This window comes from Oryzias melastigma, linkage group LG1, assembly GCF_002922805.2.
Source record: "Oryzias melastigma strain HK-1 linkage group LG1, ASM292280v2, whole genome shotgun sequence".
In the NCBI taxonomy this organism is placed as follows: domain Eukaryota; kingdom Metazoa; phylum Chordata; class Actinopteri; order Beloniformes; family Adrianichthyidae; genus Oryzias; species Oryzias melastigma.
The window spans coordinates 26035871-26055895 of record NC_050512.1 but is presented as its reverse complement, the minus strand read 5'-3'; the positions used below and the strand labels follow the sequence as shown (position 1 = coordinate 26055895).

The following is a 20025-nucleotide window of genomic DNA, read 5'->3' as shown; positions in this document are numbered from 1 at the left end:
ATAATTATACATAGTTGCAAATAAAATGTATATAATCCCACCCCTACTGCATAATTTTCATAATCCGGTTTTGATCAAATCAAGTGTGTATTTTTTAAAAATGCATTAAATTATATTACATCAAAAAGCAATTTGTTCTACAACTAAATGAACTCAATAACAGATGAGATGCAAAGTTACTAAAGTGTTTTTGTCTGAAAATGTCTCGGACATTTTTGCAACTTCACAGAACAACAATGAGAACCATCATCTACACATTCAGAAATCTCAAAACAGGTGGAGAACGTTCTCAGGACTCCAAGAACACATCGAGGATTCATCCTATTAGCTGACATTAATAAATAGCATGTAATTTGGAAACCTTTGGATCTCAGAAACCTCCAAATAAATTATTAAAACTAAAGTCAAATGAATTTATGGTCTTAAATACATGTTGTTTTACTTGGTCAGACGTCATTGTTGCTTTAAAAATGGAGAACACAAGAGCAATATTTGGGCTTTTAGAGGTAATTTGACTTTTTGTTGTTTATTTTTGGGTATTAGGTAAAGTAATTAATTATAACAGATTATTAATGGTTAAAGCTGCCAAAAATAAAAATAATAATAAAAAAATTCAAAAAATGACCAGAAGAGGGAGACAGAGGGACAAGGTCCTGTATAGCCATTACAAAAACCCTGAAACTGCAAATTCTTCATCAGTCTGTGATATTTCTAAAGTTCCTGTTGCCAGTCATTTCTTTTTTTCATCAACCCTTCCTTTGTGTCTCTGCAGCTCTCTGAAGTTGTGCTGAGCGCTCTGAATCAGAACCTCGTCCAGTTCATGTTGCGCCCGGGGGTCCAAGTCACAGTGCACGCAGCCCACCTGTCAGCAGGTAAACAATCTCGGCTGTTTTCGCTTGTTTCAAGCAACCACAGACATTCTGTAGTGAGTGGGATAAACATAAAGCATGACATGTAGGCTCAGTGGACAGTCAGGTCTATGTTTAATATTTTTCTGCCCCCTCCTCAACTAATAATCCCACCCCTGTGTGTGATTGGCTCCCACCATTTAGCTACTCAGAGACACTCAGAGAGTGAGCAACGTAACACGTATGTGTGCCTCTTCCTATTGGGGATGCTGCTCCTGTCCTAAAGGGGCTTATAAGATAAAGAGTAAGAGAAGTCCATATATATGATTCACATGGGTGCCATTTCTGCACCCCACTCACTGCATGAGTCAGCTGGCTGGAAATACAATCTGTGCAACTTTTTTGTGTTTTTTTTATGCTCCCTGGCGCTTGTCTTCCCTGTCTCTGCAGCGCCCCTTGTGGACACCAGCGAGAACCACAGCGGCTCTGCCATGCTCATGCTGCTTTCAGTAGTGGTGTTGGGTTTAGCTATATTTGTCATCTACAAATTCAAGAGGTAAAGTCGTCTTTGCAGTTGTGATGTTGTTAAAGGCAAGAAGGCTTTGCAACTACCTGGCAAATTTTTGTATCTACCTGCTAAACATTTCAAGGTGGATCTCACTACATAAACATGACTCAAAGATAATTGCAAGGATTCTGCAGCAACTTCTACTCGAAATACATGACAGTTATCAAGCAAATAGTTAAAATTAGGTTCAAGAAGAGACTTGTGGTGTTCTGGACCAATCTGTTTTATTTTTCTGTTTTTTTTAACTGTAAATTTACAATCTTTTACAATTTTTCTGAAAACTACAAAGGAAAAAGCAGACATGCTAATATTTAATACTTAGCTTATCATCATTTCTAGATGTGAAATCAATCACTTTTCTTATTCAAGAAGGACCTGACTGCTGACAAGATAATGTGTGAAATATACTACTAACCCAAAACTGCTCAGAATTATAACAATGAAGAATATTTAAGATTAAAACGGGAAAAAACGTAATTGTAAGCAAAAAAGTCTGTCTAACCAAGATAAAACCCTCAAAATTAGCCAAAAACATGTTTTGATCTTGTTTTAAGTCATATAGGATATAATTTGAAAGATTATATATCTTTCATTTCTTACTTAGTTATTTAATCTTAAAATAGTTTTTTTTTGTATGTATATTAAGATAAAAACACTTAATGAGACATTTTTTAAAATCAGACAGCATATTTAACATCCAATTTCAGCTATAAAAACTTGTTTCAAGATGTCCAAGATTCAAGATTCAAGATCAACTTTATTTATCCCCGCAGGGAAATTCAGTTGTAGAAGCAGCAATTAATAATAATGAAAAGCACAAAACGCCATTAAACTGCTAAAAGATCAATAAATCTGGGCTCAGATACTTCAACTGTGTTGGTCTTTTCTTTATAAATGTCCTCAATTATCAGAAAAATGACACAAACATGCTAAAAACACCAAAAACCAAATCTTCGGTGGAGTACCACTCTGTGTTATGATTATTTGCAGGATGGTTTGGAAGCTAAGAATCATGATGCAGCCCAGAGCAGGATCTCACCGGTTTACTAGTCAGTTTTGTATCCATCCACAGCTATCTAAATTGGTTCCTACGATGCCCAACAGAGCTTGTAATTTTAAATAAAGCTTTATGTTTTCTGGAATGAGGTTGAATCAAGTTCAGACCCTGAAAACTCATCAGTTTTCGAGGTTTACAACCCAAACAGAACTACACTAAAGCACGACTCTTCATCTCTCCACTCTCCTTATCTACACTTATACTGACATTTAACTTGAGTCTGGAAACCAACACACATCACTGAACACACTCGTAGACTCACACACTCAAGAACAAGGTGAACATGTACTTCCTCAAAGTTATATTAATTTATTTGACATTTAAATCTATTTATGAATGAACTGAACAAATAAAAACGATACGACTCTTAGAATAACAGCTGTAAAAAAACAAAAAAGAAACTGACTACTGTCTTTTTCATCCTTCTCAGTCCTCCTAAAGTGTGTCACACAATCAGACAATTTTGTTAAGGAATCTGATTAACTGAAAGCCTCTTGTACCCTTTTAGCAGCACCAACTCCCTTTCCTCTAACAGTTAATATCACTGTGAACTCGTGTTGCAGTGACTGCAACCATGTGCAAGCCCACAGGGTTTTTATCTTCCTAAAATGTCACAGCACATTGCTGCAGCGGAAAATTACCCTCCACAGCAGCAATATGCGCTCTTTATGTTGCCGCACAATCTGCCATTAAATAGAAAGAAAGCCTTGTGGGTGATTAGAAAAAAAAAGCTTAAAATAGATAGTCAGACAAACTGAAGTTTGGGGTCATATCTGCTTGATGCGGGTGGAATGGTCTGGTGTGACTGCACCTTAAAATCAGATTTTTCCACTGGTTCTTGGGTTACAAGTACTTTAGTGAATACTGCTTGTTTAATTATGAAGGTAATTTTGATTTTATTCTTTTAATCTATGCTGATGCTAATGCTAATGCTAGCATTGAAGCTGCAGAAGATCTTTTCTCACCAGTTAAAAGTTGCCTAAATTTCCGTACTGACATAATCATTGTAAACAAAGCAAAAGTCAGACAATTCCAGCGTGTCGGACATTAAAGTCAAACTTAATACTGTTGCAATGTTTTCTACTGCGGTCAGTGAGCTGCTCTTAGCTCAGCTGTGGTTCTATTGCTTTTGCCCATAACTGTGTCTAATCTCCAGGAAAATAAAAGTTAAAAAAAATGATCAAATTAATTGAAAAATGTTGGCAAAAATATGAAAGTGACTATTTACACATAACAATTCACAATACATTCGCCCAGAGATTAAGTTTTCTTCTTGGCCGCTCTTATTTTGAAAGCTTACGTGCCCCGATAGCTGCTCTGAACATTTTCACTGAACCAAACCATTTATTATCCGCTAAAATATCCCGTAGAACAACAAGTACATTTATCCTGGGAAGGGATTCAAATGCGTACAGGCAATGCAGTGATGTGTGTCTTTGCTGAAGGTATTAAATGTGGCCAACATGAATTGCTATCGATTTTTGTGCTTGATTGCACTAAAAAATACGTGCAAATAACATCAGCCAAAATAGAACCCATTAGAATCATATCTGCTCAAATGAAAGGTCAATATTTTCAATAAAACCTCAAATATTGAAGGATTATTCAAATTTGTATTTTGATTTGTGAACGATCCAAGAGAGGAAATGAAAAGACAGTTCAGCAGGACATTCATAAAATAAATATTGTACATTTTTCTGTTGAAATTAGTAAGCTTTGTCGCTCTAAATCCGCCATTTTGTCTGACGTCACCATGAAAAGGGTCAATTAAGCTCTAGTTCTTGACTAAAAGCTCCAGGCAAAAATGGAGTCTTGAATTTTCCAGGAATAATGTCCTTCAAGACAACTGGACTTAATTTAGGGGTAAACACATTGACCAGACCAAGAAACCAAGTCTCACAGGGTTTTGTGGAACAAGTCAGAGTGTCTCCTCTGCCGTTTGTGTCCGTTTGCCTCACTGTGAATCTTTTCTCAAGGAAGATCCCAGGCCTCAACGTCTATGCGCAGATGCAGAACGAAAAAGAACAAGAAATGAAGAGTCCAGTGAATCCATCGGAGGCCACGCCCAGCTCGCAGCAGGACTTGGTGCATTCTTTGGAGATCCTGGACTCAGAGTTTTCCTCACGGCCCATCGGTGACTACCCGCCTGCTTTTGTTTGGTTTCCTTCAGTCCACATTCCACCTCATTGTGCTCATGTTTGTGTCACTCATCCTGTGCTTTCCTGTTGTTTTTCTCAGTGAAATGGTCCAATCAGAGGGAGAGCTAAGCTAAACTGAGTTTGGCACAAAATACTGTGACTTCTTTGTGGTACGGTTAACACATCGCTCTCTTTCCTGCTGTTGACTGAGAGAACAGATGGTTGGGGAATGGAAGAAAAGCCCAGGATCAATTTTTGTGGAGCGTCATAAACCTGCAGAACATTTGGCTCTGCTCAGCTAATCTCTGGTTTTGAGGAGACTAAAATATGTGAATGGTGTCATTTCCACATTCATCACTTCATGTCTCATTTATGCAGGTTTTTCCTGTCATTTGTCACCCATCTGTTTTTCCTGCTTTGGCTGTAACATTGTGTCTGTTGCCACTTGCAGTCAGTGTTTAGAGCAGAAAAACGGATGTCGGTTTGGTTAGCTTACTTTAGTTTGGATATTTTGTAATTGATTTTCAGTCACAAAGTGAGAAAAATAATTTGTTGCCATTTCCCAGGAGTTGGTGTTTAAAATATGATTTTTATACATTTTCTGGTCCTTTCTGATCTAGTTTAAAGCCCACAGCACTGATTAAAGTCGACATATTAATGTAAATGGTGTTTAAAATGCCAGATTATGAGACAAATAAGTTATAAAAATTCATTTTTAACGTAATCCATATACACTGACAGGTTTCTCTCTTAAAAATCTAGTTTACACAAAAAATCGGGTATGGCCCAAATGAGTGAACTCTGGTCCACATAAGAACCAGGAACTCATTACTTACAAATGAACTCTATGTTCAGTGTAGCAGAAAAAAATGATTGAAATTGAAAGAAAAAAAATCGATGACAAAGTTTAATAATGGGTAAACGTGGAGTAGAGAGAAGTAGAGAAAAGAGCCAATACAGCCCCAACATGAGCAGTTGAAGACACGTTTTGTGCTCGCTTTAGGTCTTTGCTCACCGCTGTGCATGAAATCAAACCAACCACATTGAAAGTGTGACATTGCCATGCTTCTCTCGCATGCTCACCCTTTTTCTTCCTCCGATTTCTCAGTCTCCTCTTCCGATGCGATCAAACTCACTCTACTCACCCTGTTATTTGCATGTTGTGTCTCCACTAAAATGAGTTAGTTGTGTTTTTTTTTTTTTTTTTCTGTTAGTTCCAACCCTATGTACGAGTTCATGTCAAATTCACCTTTCAATTCTCGAAGGATTACAAACTCCTTTTTTCTCCCAAACTTCTTTCTTGTACTGCCATTATCTTCCAGCACAACAGGGTGCAAGAACTAAACTCTCCTGGTCTTGTGACACACTTTATTAGTCAGCATACTTTCCTTCTGGAGCCGTCCTCAATCATCCTGTCAACATGTTGTTTTCAGAATCACCAAATAACAACCCTAATCTACCCTAATCCATCTACAGTCACACTCCCTCAATATGTCTTGGATTTTATAGTTAACAGTTTTCTCAAAAAGGGAGATGTTCATCTAAACCATCTTGTTACCACTATCTTCATCACATAAAAATATGTTTTACTTTATTCAAACTGTCTCCGGATTCTTTATTCATCTTAGTGTTCTGATGCTATAGATATACTATCATAAGGATTGACTCTAGTTTTGTTTCTAGGTTATCAAGTTTGTGTTTGGGCTCATGGATTGGTATTTACTCTTTAGGTTTTCTGTTAGCTGCCTCTACTTGTGTTTAAATGTTTTCTTCATTTACAGTCGTCCATTGGCACCCTTGGGTAATCTTAAGTCCATGAATTTGCTATCTCTCTAAGTTCCTTTTCCAGTTTTATTTAAGCCAAATTTGAATTCTTCCCATTCTTATTCATATTTCATTAATTCTTTGGTCTTCTGCATTTGGGTTTTCCATAACAACATGTCATGATAGTTGTTAATCTCGGTATGAAGTGTTTTTGTCAATGTTGACGATGAAGATGCCATTTAAAATAACTAATTTGTTTATTATTTGCTTGTTTACTATGGAGGACCAGGTGGGACAAATTGAAATAAATGTATACACCATATAATTATTAAATAAATGTGTCATGAATTATTTAAAATTGGGATTAAATTAAGAAAATTGTAAATAAATAAATGAATGGTTGAATATATTTGGCATTGGAATCTTAAAATAACCATTAAAAAGCACATTTTAAAATTTCAAGACATATTTTTTATGTCATGATCCAGTGTGAGCTCAAAAGCACAAATTGAAATACATTTATTTAATAGGAAATTATTAGATAAATGTGTCATTAATTATTTAAATTGTGAATTAAAAAAATGTATTAAATGTGTCAATATTTAATAAAATTCTACTCTTAATATTTAAGAAATATTTATGTATTCCATGATTTAAAAATGTATGTATTGTGATCTAATTATATTTATCTAATGCCTATTTTAAATAATTACTGACATTTATTTAATGATTTCATAATAAATATATATTTATTTAATGTTTTTCTTTTTCAGCCCACACTGCTAATAAAATAATTAAATATTTCATGAAATATTTAAATGTGCTTTTTAATTGCTATTTTAATATTTTAATAAAACATATATTTAAGCATATAGTTACTAATATATATATATTTTTTTATTTATTCAATCCCAATTTTATATAATGAATGACACATTTATTTAATAATTTAATGGGGTATATATTTATTTCAGTTTGTCTCGCCTGATCCTCCATAATTTACCTTTACTTAACACAGGAAGTCGCACTGAGATTGAAAATCTCTTTTTCAAAGGAGCCCTGGGAGAAGTTATGTCATCCTTTACATTGATGCTTCACCATATTGCTGTATTTCATCCACTTTGATTTTCTTTCACAAGTCTAAAATCGTCCTTTAAATTTTTAGAGCTTTTTATAATAGAAATGCCTCTAACTTGGTTGTTTGTCCCCTCTCCTCAGGATGTTTGAAGCCTCATGTTCACGTGAAATTCTCCACAGAACTTCCCACATACATTGTCTGAACTCTGCACTGGATTAACTCTCCGGCGAAGTCATGGATGTTTCTTTTTTTATTTTTTTTTTCATCTTTCGGGACACAATGGTTTTGAGCTTTATACCTGTGCATGTGGGACCCTGCTGACTCATACTGCGCTCTGTTCAGACCAGAAGAAACTGTGTACAGGTTTTGATTTTTTTTTTTTTTTTCTTTTCTAAAAACCCGTCTGACTGTTAGTTCTATGAGTCAGACTCGTCGGCGAAGACGGACGCCGAACAAGAAGGAGAGGAAGGCGTGTAAAGAACAGCGGCGTCTTGGATTTTCTTGCATATCTCATCTGCTGTTCAAGGCTAACAGCAATGGTGTAATATTTATTCATGTGAAAATACTTTTCTTAAGTACCTTGTTAAAGTAAAATTCACATTTATTTTGTAAATCATGAATGTCTGTTAGAAATTTGTGTATTTTAATAACAAATGTCATACTAAAAAGCAATCCGGTTATAACATATGTACAGGATACTTCAAAAGCTTTTGGTCTATTGTCCTCAGAAAGCTGATTTATGGCACAAAACACATTTTCTACTGATTTTTTTTATTATTATTTTAAATTATTAACACCAGTCGGGCTGGGTTAACTTTGATTTAAAGTTTGCTGTTAAATTTCTGCTTCTGGTACGGTTTATGCCAGTTTGTAAAATGTTTCGTGCTTCACTGGACTGCGAGGACGCCTTTTGACACCCACCCTAGGGGTTTAGATACCAACGGACCTTTTGGGTTTGGAAGAAGAAATAAATTGCATTTAAACTTTGTAATAAGGTGTCAAACTTCAGGTGGAAATTAGAATGTTTCTAAGATTCTAATTTGTAAAAAAAATTCTGAAAAGCAGGCAGCTAGAAAGAGTCAGACAGAGAGACGTTAAAGGAGATGGAGGAGACCGTTTGAATACTTAATGTGGTGTGCCAAGCTTAAAGCTTGCTAAGGTTGGTAACACATTTGGGCTTCTGTCCCGACCCGCTCTGGTGTGGACCCAGTCATCATCCTGGCTCATTAGAACATGCTGCTGGAGCAGGAAAGCTGCATGGATGCTTAACTTGTCGAGGCCTGTTGAGCGCTTTGTACTGGAGATTTCTTAGATTTTAATACCAATTTGTCAGCGTTGTTTCATGTTTTGTTCGAGGAGAAAATTGGATCCAAAGGGAGTGTTTGCAGACGTAAAAAAAAAAGAAAAACAATATTGCAGCAGGTAATCCTGTGCCATGATGTTCCTATTAGGACTTACTATAATCAAGATTAACCAACTTTAATATTTGTGCTCAGAAAAGATTACAGTATGGAAAGATCACTGTATTAAATTGCAAAATTAAAGATTGAAATGTCCCAAAAGCACCACAAAATAGTAAATGTCTGGAACCATTCCTGTCATTGTTTATGCTAATCAAAAACAACTATTAGACTCTGTTTGGTTAGATCTATTTATTTCGAAGCTCAAATTTTGTAACAAAACAAACTCAATGCATACATTTGGTTTAAAACATGTATGCATTGGGATTTTTTTTTCTTGGAATGATGCATGTGAAGGTTTAGTACAGGGGTCTGCAACCTTTGAGAGTTAAATAGCCATTTGGGTTTGTTTTCTACTGATCAAAACCCAGCAGGAGCTGCAAAGTCTTATTTTGATACTGTTGTCCATTCATTACAATGTATGTTTTCATAATAATTTTTATCAATAATTTTATAATGAATCATGATTCTTTTGTGGCATGGATAAAACAGAAATATGAAAAGAAACTAGAATTTTCTCAAAATGTGAAATTATTTTTTACGTTTGACAGAAGCTCATATAATTGCCTTTCAAAATAAAAGACGCCCTTTTGCCAGACCGGATCATACTGGTGCAGCTCTTGCCAGCATATGATAATATGTGCTTTAAACTAAAAAAGGGTCAGATTTTTTACCAAAGTTTTGCTTGGTGGTTGAAATCGTTGTATTCTGGAGGACGCATAGAGCACACAAGACCTCTTCAAGTCAGCATAAAACCTTTACATATTTTATATTTTAGGTGCACCTCAGCCATAAATGCATAAACTTAACTAATCTGAATTGAATAAATGCGAATTTAGTAACTCTTACCTGAAAAAAAAACTATTATTTTATTTTTCTTTTGCCAGAGAGCCACTATGGAGAGGTAAAAGAGCCACTAGTGGCTCCGGAGCCGCAGGTTGCAGACCCCTGGTCTAGTAAAAGTCTTAAATTGATTACACCAATTAACAGAACTAACATTTTTTATTTGATTTTCAGACCTTAAGGGCTGACTTTGATTATAAAAACCATCTTAAGTGACATAAATGGTACTTAGCTACATCCTTGCTGCTAACGGCGATTCTCAGATTTTCTGGTCTGGTTAACGCAGCAAGTTGTATTCCAGATTAAGCATTTTTAAAAAAGCTTTAACTCCAGTTAAGGATGATAGACATTAACCTGTCTTTTTTCCTACAGAAAAGAAAGTTGTCAGCAGGTTGGAATTTTAATCTTGGACACTTTAATGGTCACAGCTTTAGTTAGAACTCGTCAGGTTAGGAGTTACTCATTAAATCATTTATTTCCTTTATGAGAATTTTCCAAATTAAATTTAATCTAAGCAGTTTATATGTGACAAAAATGTCATCAGAAAAAGCATTTAATCGACTTTTTTAAAGCTTGAATATGGTTTCATTTGAAATAGGCAGCAACTGCTGTCAACAATACTATTTTCACAATAGGAATAATTTTCTGCTATTGAAAGCCAGAACCTCACATACAGACCTACAGGGATCTACAGGAAGTGTTGTCAAATTAGCAGAAATGTTCTCTCTGTCTGGCTCTTGGTTTAATGGTTTTTCTGGGGCTTTCAAAGGGCCCCCACATAAAAGAAGGACTGAATCTGAAAGTGCGTCTTTTGATTTTAGTTTCACCGAGCGGCAGACAGGAAGTCTCTCAGACCAACTGTCTCACAAGCTGTGATGCGACAGCACCAAAGGGTAAAGATCAAGCTGAGCTTTCTCACCATCTCCTCCCCCCTGCAGAATTAGCAAGATTATTATTTTTGTAGAGAAATATATAATAACAAAAATAAAAAAAGGGTTTTAATACTGTACAGATTTTGTATAAGAACAGACGGTAAGATGTTACAGTGGTTTGTTTGACCTCAACTGTGCTGTGTGTAATTGTTTAATGCATTTACAATCATATTTATTAAATGGAAAGAAGTCTGTTTACTGCATTTGTGTTTTTGTAACTGCAAAAAATTTCCCAGAGTGACACAAAAAGTTATCAATATTTTTATATCGCCTTATAAAGTTCAAAATGAAATTTTCTGAGCGGCCATATTTTCTCTGCACACTGAGGGGACTTTATTTCCAGTGAAGACATTCCATTGTGTCATCAGGTAAGACAATTGAACCCGCTTCGCCTCCACTCATATGAAATCTGTAAGTCACTTTGGAGAAAAAGTGTTGGGTAGATAGGAAAAAGTATCTATGGAAGGGTGGAGCCACATGATACCCTTACCAGCTTCTGACCAAAATTTAACACATCTAATCTTATTTCATGAGATTTTGATATTTTTAAGCTTTTTATTAGATTGAAAATTTTAGTTTTTTTCAACAAATCTTTAACTTAGATCAGGGAACTTGTGAGGAAAAACCCAAACATTGCTGTTATTTGGTACAGGCACTGTGATTTCTTGTTTCCATATTCTCGAAAAAAAAAAATTTCTGACATAAACTCCAGATAAGACTCCCTTATGTAAATGTATTAGTTTGCTTTCTTGATTCAACAAGCAACTTAATAATGTGCTTGACTCCTACCTTCTCTCACACTGCTGCATATCTCATTGTTGAACAATTAAGATGATTTGGTCTCATTACAATGATGTAGACTTAATTGGATTAAAAATGCTTTGAATAAATTAGATCGTTATGAACGAATACTTTATATCATATGTTTCAAAGTCAAGGCCCGGGGGCCGCGTATTTTTATTGCATTGTTGTTAATGGCCCGATTTTATCTTGGGCTTATTTCTAACTAATACAATTTTGACAAAATATATTTTTATGGGGAGTAAAATATTAAAAAATATATATTTTATTTATTTTTTCTGTAGTAAAATTCCAGTCTTTTTATTACTCATAATTATGTTAAAAGTTACAGTTTTAAAGTTTTAGTTAACTGGCATTCCGCTAGTTTTTTGGACTATTTTAGTATTTACTAGGCTATTTTGGAGTTTAGCTAATATTTCAGCAACATGCTAACTGTTTTAGCTAATTAAGGCGTTTTTTTAGGTTTTTAGGCTATTTTCGAGTTTAGCTACCATTTCGGCTACATGCTAGCTGTTTTTGCTACGTTAGTCTTTTAAAAGAAATAGGCTGTTTTCGAGTTTAGCTAATATTTACACACTAATTTAGTGGCTAATTTAGGCTTTTTTCAGTTTTTTTGAGTATTTTGAAGTTTTGAAGTTTAGCTATTTAGCTACATGCTTGTTTATTTGGCTAACCTATTATTATTATTATTTTTTTTTTTTTTTAGTTTTCAGCTATCAGCTTTAGTATTTTTATGCTATCAATTTCAGCATCTTCACTGGCCAAATTCTGCATACAGCATAGCATCATCACAGGAAATGCTTTATCTTTGGTTTATAAATATGTAAAATATTTACAGTTTTAAAGTTTTAATAATGTAGTTTTAGTGTCTTCAATAAATGTTTATCCTGTTTGACCCGCGACCTAAGGTGTGTGTTGGATTTTAGCCCTCTGTGCGATTGAGTTTGACACCCCTGCTTTACATCATCAGGAGTGCTTGAGCTAAATAACAATGAAAACTTACAGGAATGTGCACTCCTCTGGGTATAAAGCATGCTTCTAGCAGAATTACTGCTCTTAAAGAAAGTTTTAAACTGTAAAAATAAGATGGTTTTCATTTCTTTGCTCTCTTGCTGAGATAAACTTTAAAACTTTGTTCTTTTCTAGTGGAAGATTCTTTTTAGGAGACCAACTGAAGTGGTGTCATTAAAGATGAAGATTTTAATTTCAGCAGGGATGTAACCTTATACTATGTTCTGGAGCAGAATGTGGTCACACTGAAGTGACTGATAGCACATGAAGAATAGGGGTAATTAGAACTGCTCCTTTACTCTTATTCATGCGGTTCCTAAAATAGCTGCAGTGTCAGTAATGATGGTCCCTGCAGCAAAACCAGGAGAGTGAGGCTGTGGGCGTACAAAGCATCGCTCTGTTCAAAAATGTCACCTGGAAATGATGTGTAACCAAAGATTTTTGTTGTCCTCAATAAAAGAGGCAGACGGGTTCCTGCTCAGGTTTATGCCGCTTTCGGTCAAAGCGATAGGAGCTGAGGAGGAGGAAGAGGACAGTGGGGGACGAAGGAGAACTCCGAACCAGAGGGTGGTCAGCCGTCCGAGACGGAGATCGATTCACGAATTGCTCAGCTCTGCTGCCATCGTCTCGGTGGACACCAGAGAGAAAAAAAAAAGACTCAGCTGTCAGTTTAAAGTGCCATAACTGTCAATTTACAGTAAAACTACTCAACTGAAGGATTTTTAATGAACAATTTGAAAGCCCAGATAAAATGACGTTGGGGCTTTTTAAGTCTTAAACTTATATATGGCTGGACAAGTTTAACCGTCACTTTAGATCAAGAGTCTTTGGATTTTTTTTATTTTTTTTTTTGATATTATGCAGGATTAAAGCAAGATAACTGTGCTTATGTCTAGTCACACCACATATCATCCAATCCGAATCGTGCTGGAGCACAAATGTTCATCTGATCTGGTTTTAGTGACAATAATGTAATGCATGTTTATGCATTGCATTACATGCACGCTTACACTTGAAGACACTGTCATGCTTTACCCACTCCTTTGAATAACTTTTCAGATTGCTTTCCACATGAATTTAAACTTTTAATGTTTGTTTTAAACCATCAACAATGACTTCCTAGTTTCACATTGCTGATTGTCAGGTTTAAATTTAAGTTTGACATGGATTCCGGATTCCGCCACTAGACGGTGCAGTGGTGTGAGCGGCTGACTCACATTCAGAAGGTCATGGGTTTAAGGCCCACTCAGGGACGTACACAATAAATATTTTTTTTTACTTTTATATTTTATTTTTACCTCAAAACTGTTCAATGCAGGCGGAAAAAAATTCTTATCAGACAAGTACAAGAAGTGACAAACGTGTGACATGAGGGAGGGAGTGATTCACTTTTGATGCTTTTAAACCATCAACATTTTGTTTACTTTTAAATTTCATTGACTGACTTTGAATAGACTACAAGATCACCTTAAACATAAATTCACTCGGCTCTTGTTAAAATGTTCTATAGCAGTTCACCTTCATTAGCTGACAGCAATAATTTACTAGTGAAAAGTTACATTCTTGTTTTTCCAGATCTGTTTGTACAATTGTAACACAGCAGTAAACGGACATCTATACCATTCCAATATGGAGTCCAACTTTGCATACGCAACAAGCTAGCATGCCATCTTTTGTGATATATCTCATTCCCTGATATGGCTTCCGCCATTTTGAAACCCGTCGACAGTGACTAAGTGATTGTTCCAAGTCGATCTGAGTCACGTTTTAAGCGAAACTACTGTCACCACATGAGGGAGCTTGTTCGAAGTTCACACCCCTTCCACTGAAAGCGGCTTGGGAGAATCTGTCAATTAAACATTTGAGGTGGAGCCAGCGGGTACAAAATGCTTTTGCTGATTGGTCTGTTTATAACTTGAATGAAATAATTATTTTAAGAAAAAAAATGATTATTTAGTATATGTAAAAAAAAAAAAGTACGGCTTCTATAGCTTAAAGAATGACTGAGTAACAATGGTCTATTTTTCAAAAGAATTCTATGAGATTTTAGTTGCAGGTACTTTCTATTTGGAACACGAGGGGAGAAGGAGTCGCACTCTTCATTGAATATGCAGTCTATGCTTTTTTTCCTTAGTACCTTGCTTGATTATGTTATGAAGTTTTTGTAGAAACACTGAGGGTTTTTGCCTTGAGAAGAACCAACTGTGTCAACAAATCCGTCTTACCTTTTCCATTCAGACTCATCTGGAAAGCTGTGGGTTGTTCATAACAGTGGTATATGATGTATTGGGACCCAGACTTTGCACATCAAAATTAATAGTGGAAAAGACTTTAAACTTCATGTTTTGTTGAAGGTTAAATCAAGAATTGGTGCTTTTCAACTTAAAGGTTCCTGGCTTAATTATTGGCTGGTCATTTTTTCCAGTGTCTCAAAGTTCTGTGCTTTAGATGCTACATATTCTTTGATGGAGTGTGTTTGGTGTTGTGGACCCTTCAGTGGTCTGGTGAAGGTTTGTCCCCTGTCTCAACTCTGAGCAGCATGAAAATAATATAGAAGGAAGATGGAAAGGTCTCTGTGTGATGTTTCATGACTGTCTCCATGACTCACATCTGACTCACATCATCTGCCTCTTTTTATAACGGCTATTGAAGCACATTCCCCCTTTTAGGCGTAATCGCGTTCTTCTGTGCCAGCATAACAATGAGTCTGCAGCAGCACCTGTGTCAATACAATTCACCCACTGGCATGGCTGACACGACCTCTGGGTTAAAGATGGTGACGGCTTTGACGTGAAGTCGCCACCGATTCAACTCGCCCTCTTCTGGGTCAAATCCAATCAACTGCGTCAGGTCTCTTTATCTGATAGAATAAAGAAAGTGTCAGGGACCTACAGAATTGTGTATTCAGAGTACACGACAGGCAGGCAGAGGCTGAGCGACTCCTTTGACACCTCCGCACAAAAAAGTTCACAATCTCCCCATTTTCAGCCGCCTCCAGCCATCCCTGCTCCTGGTAAAAGTGACAAACAGGTCATGTGAGAGACCTCTACCTAACGTGAACTCCATGACTCACATGCATGATGCTGTCTGGTGTTTTCTTCTCAGTAAGAATGGAGAAAAGAGCTCCAAGAGTTGTTTAGAAGCATTAAACTAGACTGAACCTGAAAAAAATACCACTTCACTGCATATATTCTCATCAGGCATCATGGTTTAAATCATGGTGCCTACAATATCCTGAAATTCAATATCCCAACTTTAGTCAGTATTCTAAAATTCAGTCCTTTCATGTCTTGATCAAGAAGGGAAAAAAAGCATCAGGCACACATAGCAAGACGTCAATGATTTTTTATCTCCTCACAAATCCTCGTGTTGAATGATCTATTGTGAGTATGGTACTATTTGTAATTTGTCATTTCATTAAAGAAGTGTGAATGTTTGGTGGGTTTCTACCATAACAGCAGATATCAGTGGTTTAACATCAAGGAAGTTTTAAACAGAAAAGTAAGTTTCTTTGTAGTGCACCATCTATGGGGAAACACTAGAAAATAAAACAATGAGGGTTACCATCATAATTTATTCCATTTTGGTGGGCCAAATTAAACAGCTTGATGGGCCGCATATGGCCCGCGGTCCATGGTTTACCCACCCCTGTGTTAGTATCAGGTAGTGACAGTCCAGTGTGAACACTGTATGCTGAAAACATGCGAGTTTAGTGCGTTCTTGAAAATGCATCAAATGTGCTGTGTGTACTTAGTACTACACACAATCTGTGTACAGAACACTGAAGGATTTTTCTTTGTTTGATAGCCACAACAAGAATCAGAGTATCACAGAGTGGTTTTCAGTTTTCAAAATTAGTGAGGTAAGTATTGTTTCTGTAAGAGTTTATACGGTTTTTTTTTGTTTGTTTGTTTTCTTTTTGAGTGGATTCCTCCAGGTTCAGTCTCTTCAGCCCTCTTCCTGGTACACTTCCTGTTTGCTTGAGCCTCTATGTAAGTTCACATGATTCAGCTCCAGCAGCCCAACTAAAAAGAACTAAGTCAAATTTCTATCTATTATTGCGAAGACGTAATGAGACTCTTGCAATTGAGCAAAATTTGTCTCATAAAAATCATGTTCTTGTGTGCAAAGAACGATAAACTGCAGCGTAAAAGCAGACTTGTGAACACATAAACACATAAAAAGCGTCATGTCTGCTTCTCCCCTCCCCTGTTCTTGACAGCTTATTTCACGTGAGCAGTTTTAGTGCATGTTTTTGACATTTAAGAGGCAGAAAGTCAATACGCTCTGATTGACTGATTCTAAAGACGGTTTTGTTGCTACCTGAGTCTTTTTCAACTGGTACATATCTGGTGTGATTCTTGTTTACAAAACACTAGGGATGTGGTAACATTCCATTCCCATTTCTACTTCATAGTTTTCTTTTTTTTTAAGTCTATAGTTATTAGTTGCTTGACTTCACCAAGACACGTTATTGCACTTCCACATAAATTTCTAATTTTCATTTATTTAAATACAGGTGATAATTTTCCTGCAGAAATTTAGACCTTGTGTTTTCTGTTTGATTTTATGCTTCATAAAGATCCAACAGAACTGTGAAAATCCCAGGATCGTGGTTTAAATATGACGCCAATCACAGAAAAAAATGCAAACGACAATAGTCAACAGAGATTCATCCATGGTAGCAAAAAACACATAATAATGAAGAACATGAACTCAATTTTAGAACTGCACTCTTCAGCATCTGATCCAAAGATCCGTCCACCTCAACACAATGATTATACGATCATAGGTTATTAAAAATTCAATTAAAGTTGCTGAAATCAGCAGATATGCAGTAAGCTGTGCTCATGTCTCCGTTGACCAGTCAGTAATCCATCTAAGAGGGCTTTAATGAAAATACTGAGTTGCATTATGGGAAGTTTGTTGAGGTTTCATCCAATTAACTTTTTCCATTCTGAAGGTTATTTTTGTCTACAGGTAGTCGAATCACTTGAGGGCTGACAAGGTAAAACTCAGAGGCTGACCTTAGCAAAAAGTAATATATTTAAGAATACTACAAGTATACTTAAACTGCAGTAAAAGGGAAGTAGTATACTGTCTATTGTAAACGAAGAATGTTCCAATTTAGTCATACACTTCTTATATTGCATGTGCATGGCCAATAGCATACTTGCTATACTTACATTCAAGTATATTTAGTAGAGTAAACTTCAAGTGTACCACTTTTTGCCATGGGTGAACCGGACGGCCAACTATGTGTAACAGAAAACAGGAAGTCAAATTACAGAAAAAAAGAGTCAAGTTTAGTTTACGAACTCTGTGTGTGATGAAGGAACGATGATGTCATTTTAAAAAGCTGGTCTGAAAATGTATTATAGTATATTTAGAACGTCGCCTCTGCTCTCTAGGGCTGGGCGATACCGAGCATTATCGATCTGATAATGATCCAAATCCGATCAACAATATCCATATTTTTCGTAACTGCGGTGGATGTGACTTTAACCTCAAAATCTCAATCGTTTTTAATCAACCTGAATAGTTTACCTGTCATGGAGCAACCTGCTGCTACCATCTCCAGCCACCAGAGGGAGCGCTCACCAGAGTTTTGAGATCACCACCTGCCCTCACCTGGACTCATCATCGTCAGCTGTTTCCCATTATCTCATCACCTCCTCACCTCCTCAGCATATAGTCTGGCTCCACACTGTCACTCTCTGCGAAGTTTTGTTTGTGCCACCCTGCCTGCATCTCCGAGCGTTTATTCCTGGACCTGACCTTCTGCCCCCGACCCTGCTACTCCGATTGCCTGCCGCCTGCCCCTGACCCTCTCCTGGACTCTGACTCCTCTTCTCTCTTGTCTCGGATGATCTCATGCCCGTGTATGACCTCTGCCTGTCTGACCCTGCTTAGTCTGTGGACTTTTAGCTCTGTTAATAAACCTGCTGCATGTGGAACCAGCTGTCTGCCTGTATGTGACATTACCTGACAGACATAAAAGCAGAATTAAGACATTTTCAATTAAGCGGAAAATAGTTTATTAAAATAAAAAACATTGAAATAAATGAAACATGAAAAAGTGAACGCAAAACAAGTAATTATGATATGAAATAAATCAAAAATGTTTAACAATAAAAAACAGATTGGTATAAATAAATAAAAACAGATGAAAAGTAACTTGTCAAAAACAACTCAACATTTAAATGGAGTAGAAATAAAATTCATTTTGCAGGTTTAAACTAGAGTGGAAATATATATCTGCCGGCCAGTATCGATCCGATACCAACTTGAGATCGATATTATCTATATTTTGGATAGATCACCCAACACTACTGCTCTCCCTGATTATCTCTTTAGTGGAAAGGATTAGTGGTGTAATGTCTCATTTTAACAATGGTTCCATTTGTATCATCATCTATTGTTGCTGTTCATTTTGAATGATTAGATTTGATTAGATTCGATCTTCTTCACTGACCTAAAATGGAGCCAGGACATCTTTAGCCAAAAATTCAACCAGTATGACTCAGAGATAAATTAATTGATCTATCTAGTTTATTTCAAGCATAGACTGTGGACAATACAGGACAAAACACACAGATTTTTCAAACTCATTACAAAAAAAATGAAATGCATTGATTAAAACATAAAAAACAAAAAACCAAAGACACAGATATGTCACATTTTATTGAATAAGAATACTTATTTCTAGCTAAAGTAGATTTTGATTGATTACATGTGTCGTCCGCTGTGATGCCAGTCTGTCATTTTACGTTATATTAAAAAAAAGAATATTAATTTCAAAATAAAATCAATATATTAGCTTACTTGTTTCCAAGAAAGCGAAATAAAGATCAGAAGCAACTTCTGCAAGAATTTACTGCTGTAAACAGAGAAACATGTTTATAGCGATGAGAAAAGGTTTTGAGAATCTATGATTATGATTCACAATAACATGATGGAACTTATGTGTTTTTTCCTTGTTAGTCCTGTATTTCATCTTTTATATGAATAGTTGTGGTGGATGCATTCAGCCGTGCCCCCGCTCTGCTGCTTTGTTCACAGCTGGTTTTGATTTATGATCCCCACAGCTGCCTCCTGTTCACTGATGACTCCCTCAGTTTATTTAGCAGCAGGGTTTCAGTGTCTTCCTGCCAGACTCTTGTCATGTTTTGTTGTCGCCTGCCACGAGTTTGTTGACGGCTTAAATTTTGTTCACGCTGCAAAATATGGGTCAAAAAGTGACCAGTTTCTGAAATGATGTAACTAAAGCAGGTTTTTTGTGTGTGTGACAACACCAAACGCTGAGTGTAACATCAAGTCTGCAGGGCAACACACTGTGTTCACACATGAGGGGACGGCAGTCACACTTAATTTATAATGTGGACATGCAGGCAGTGAGGTCTCGCTGCAGAGACCTGCAGCGTGGAGGCCGCCTCTGGCTGTCACGTTTCCTCATTTTGTGGTTTTGTTAATCTTTGGATTTATGGATTTCTGTGACCACTTGAGTTCTGTCAGCTTTTTTTCC

The 20025-nt window shown here is 36.3% G+C and overlaps 1 protein-coding gene across 1 annotated transcript in view; it reads left to right on the top strand.

Moving 5' to 3' along the window:
* LOC112157220 (VPS10 domain-containing receptor SorCS1) overlaps positions 1-10886 on the top strand; it is a gene marked incomplete in the record, with an annotated part of 185039 nt that extends 174153 nt beyond the window's left edge. The window contains 5 exon segments of the mRNA XM_024289836.2: positions 773-872; positions 1299-1404; positions 4450-4607; positions 4712-4781; positions 7594-10886. Coding sequence (XP_024145604.1) covers positions 773-872; positions 1299-1404; positions 4450-4607; positions 4712-4740 — 393 coding nt within the window.
* Positions 10887-20025: the final 9139 nt, after the last annotated feature.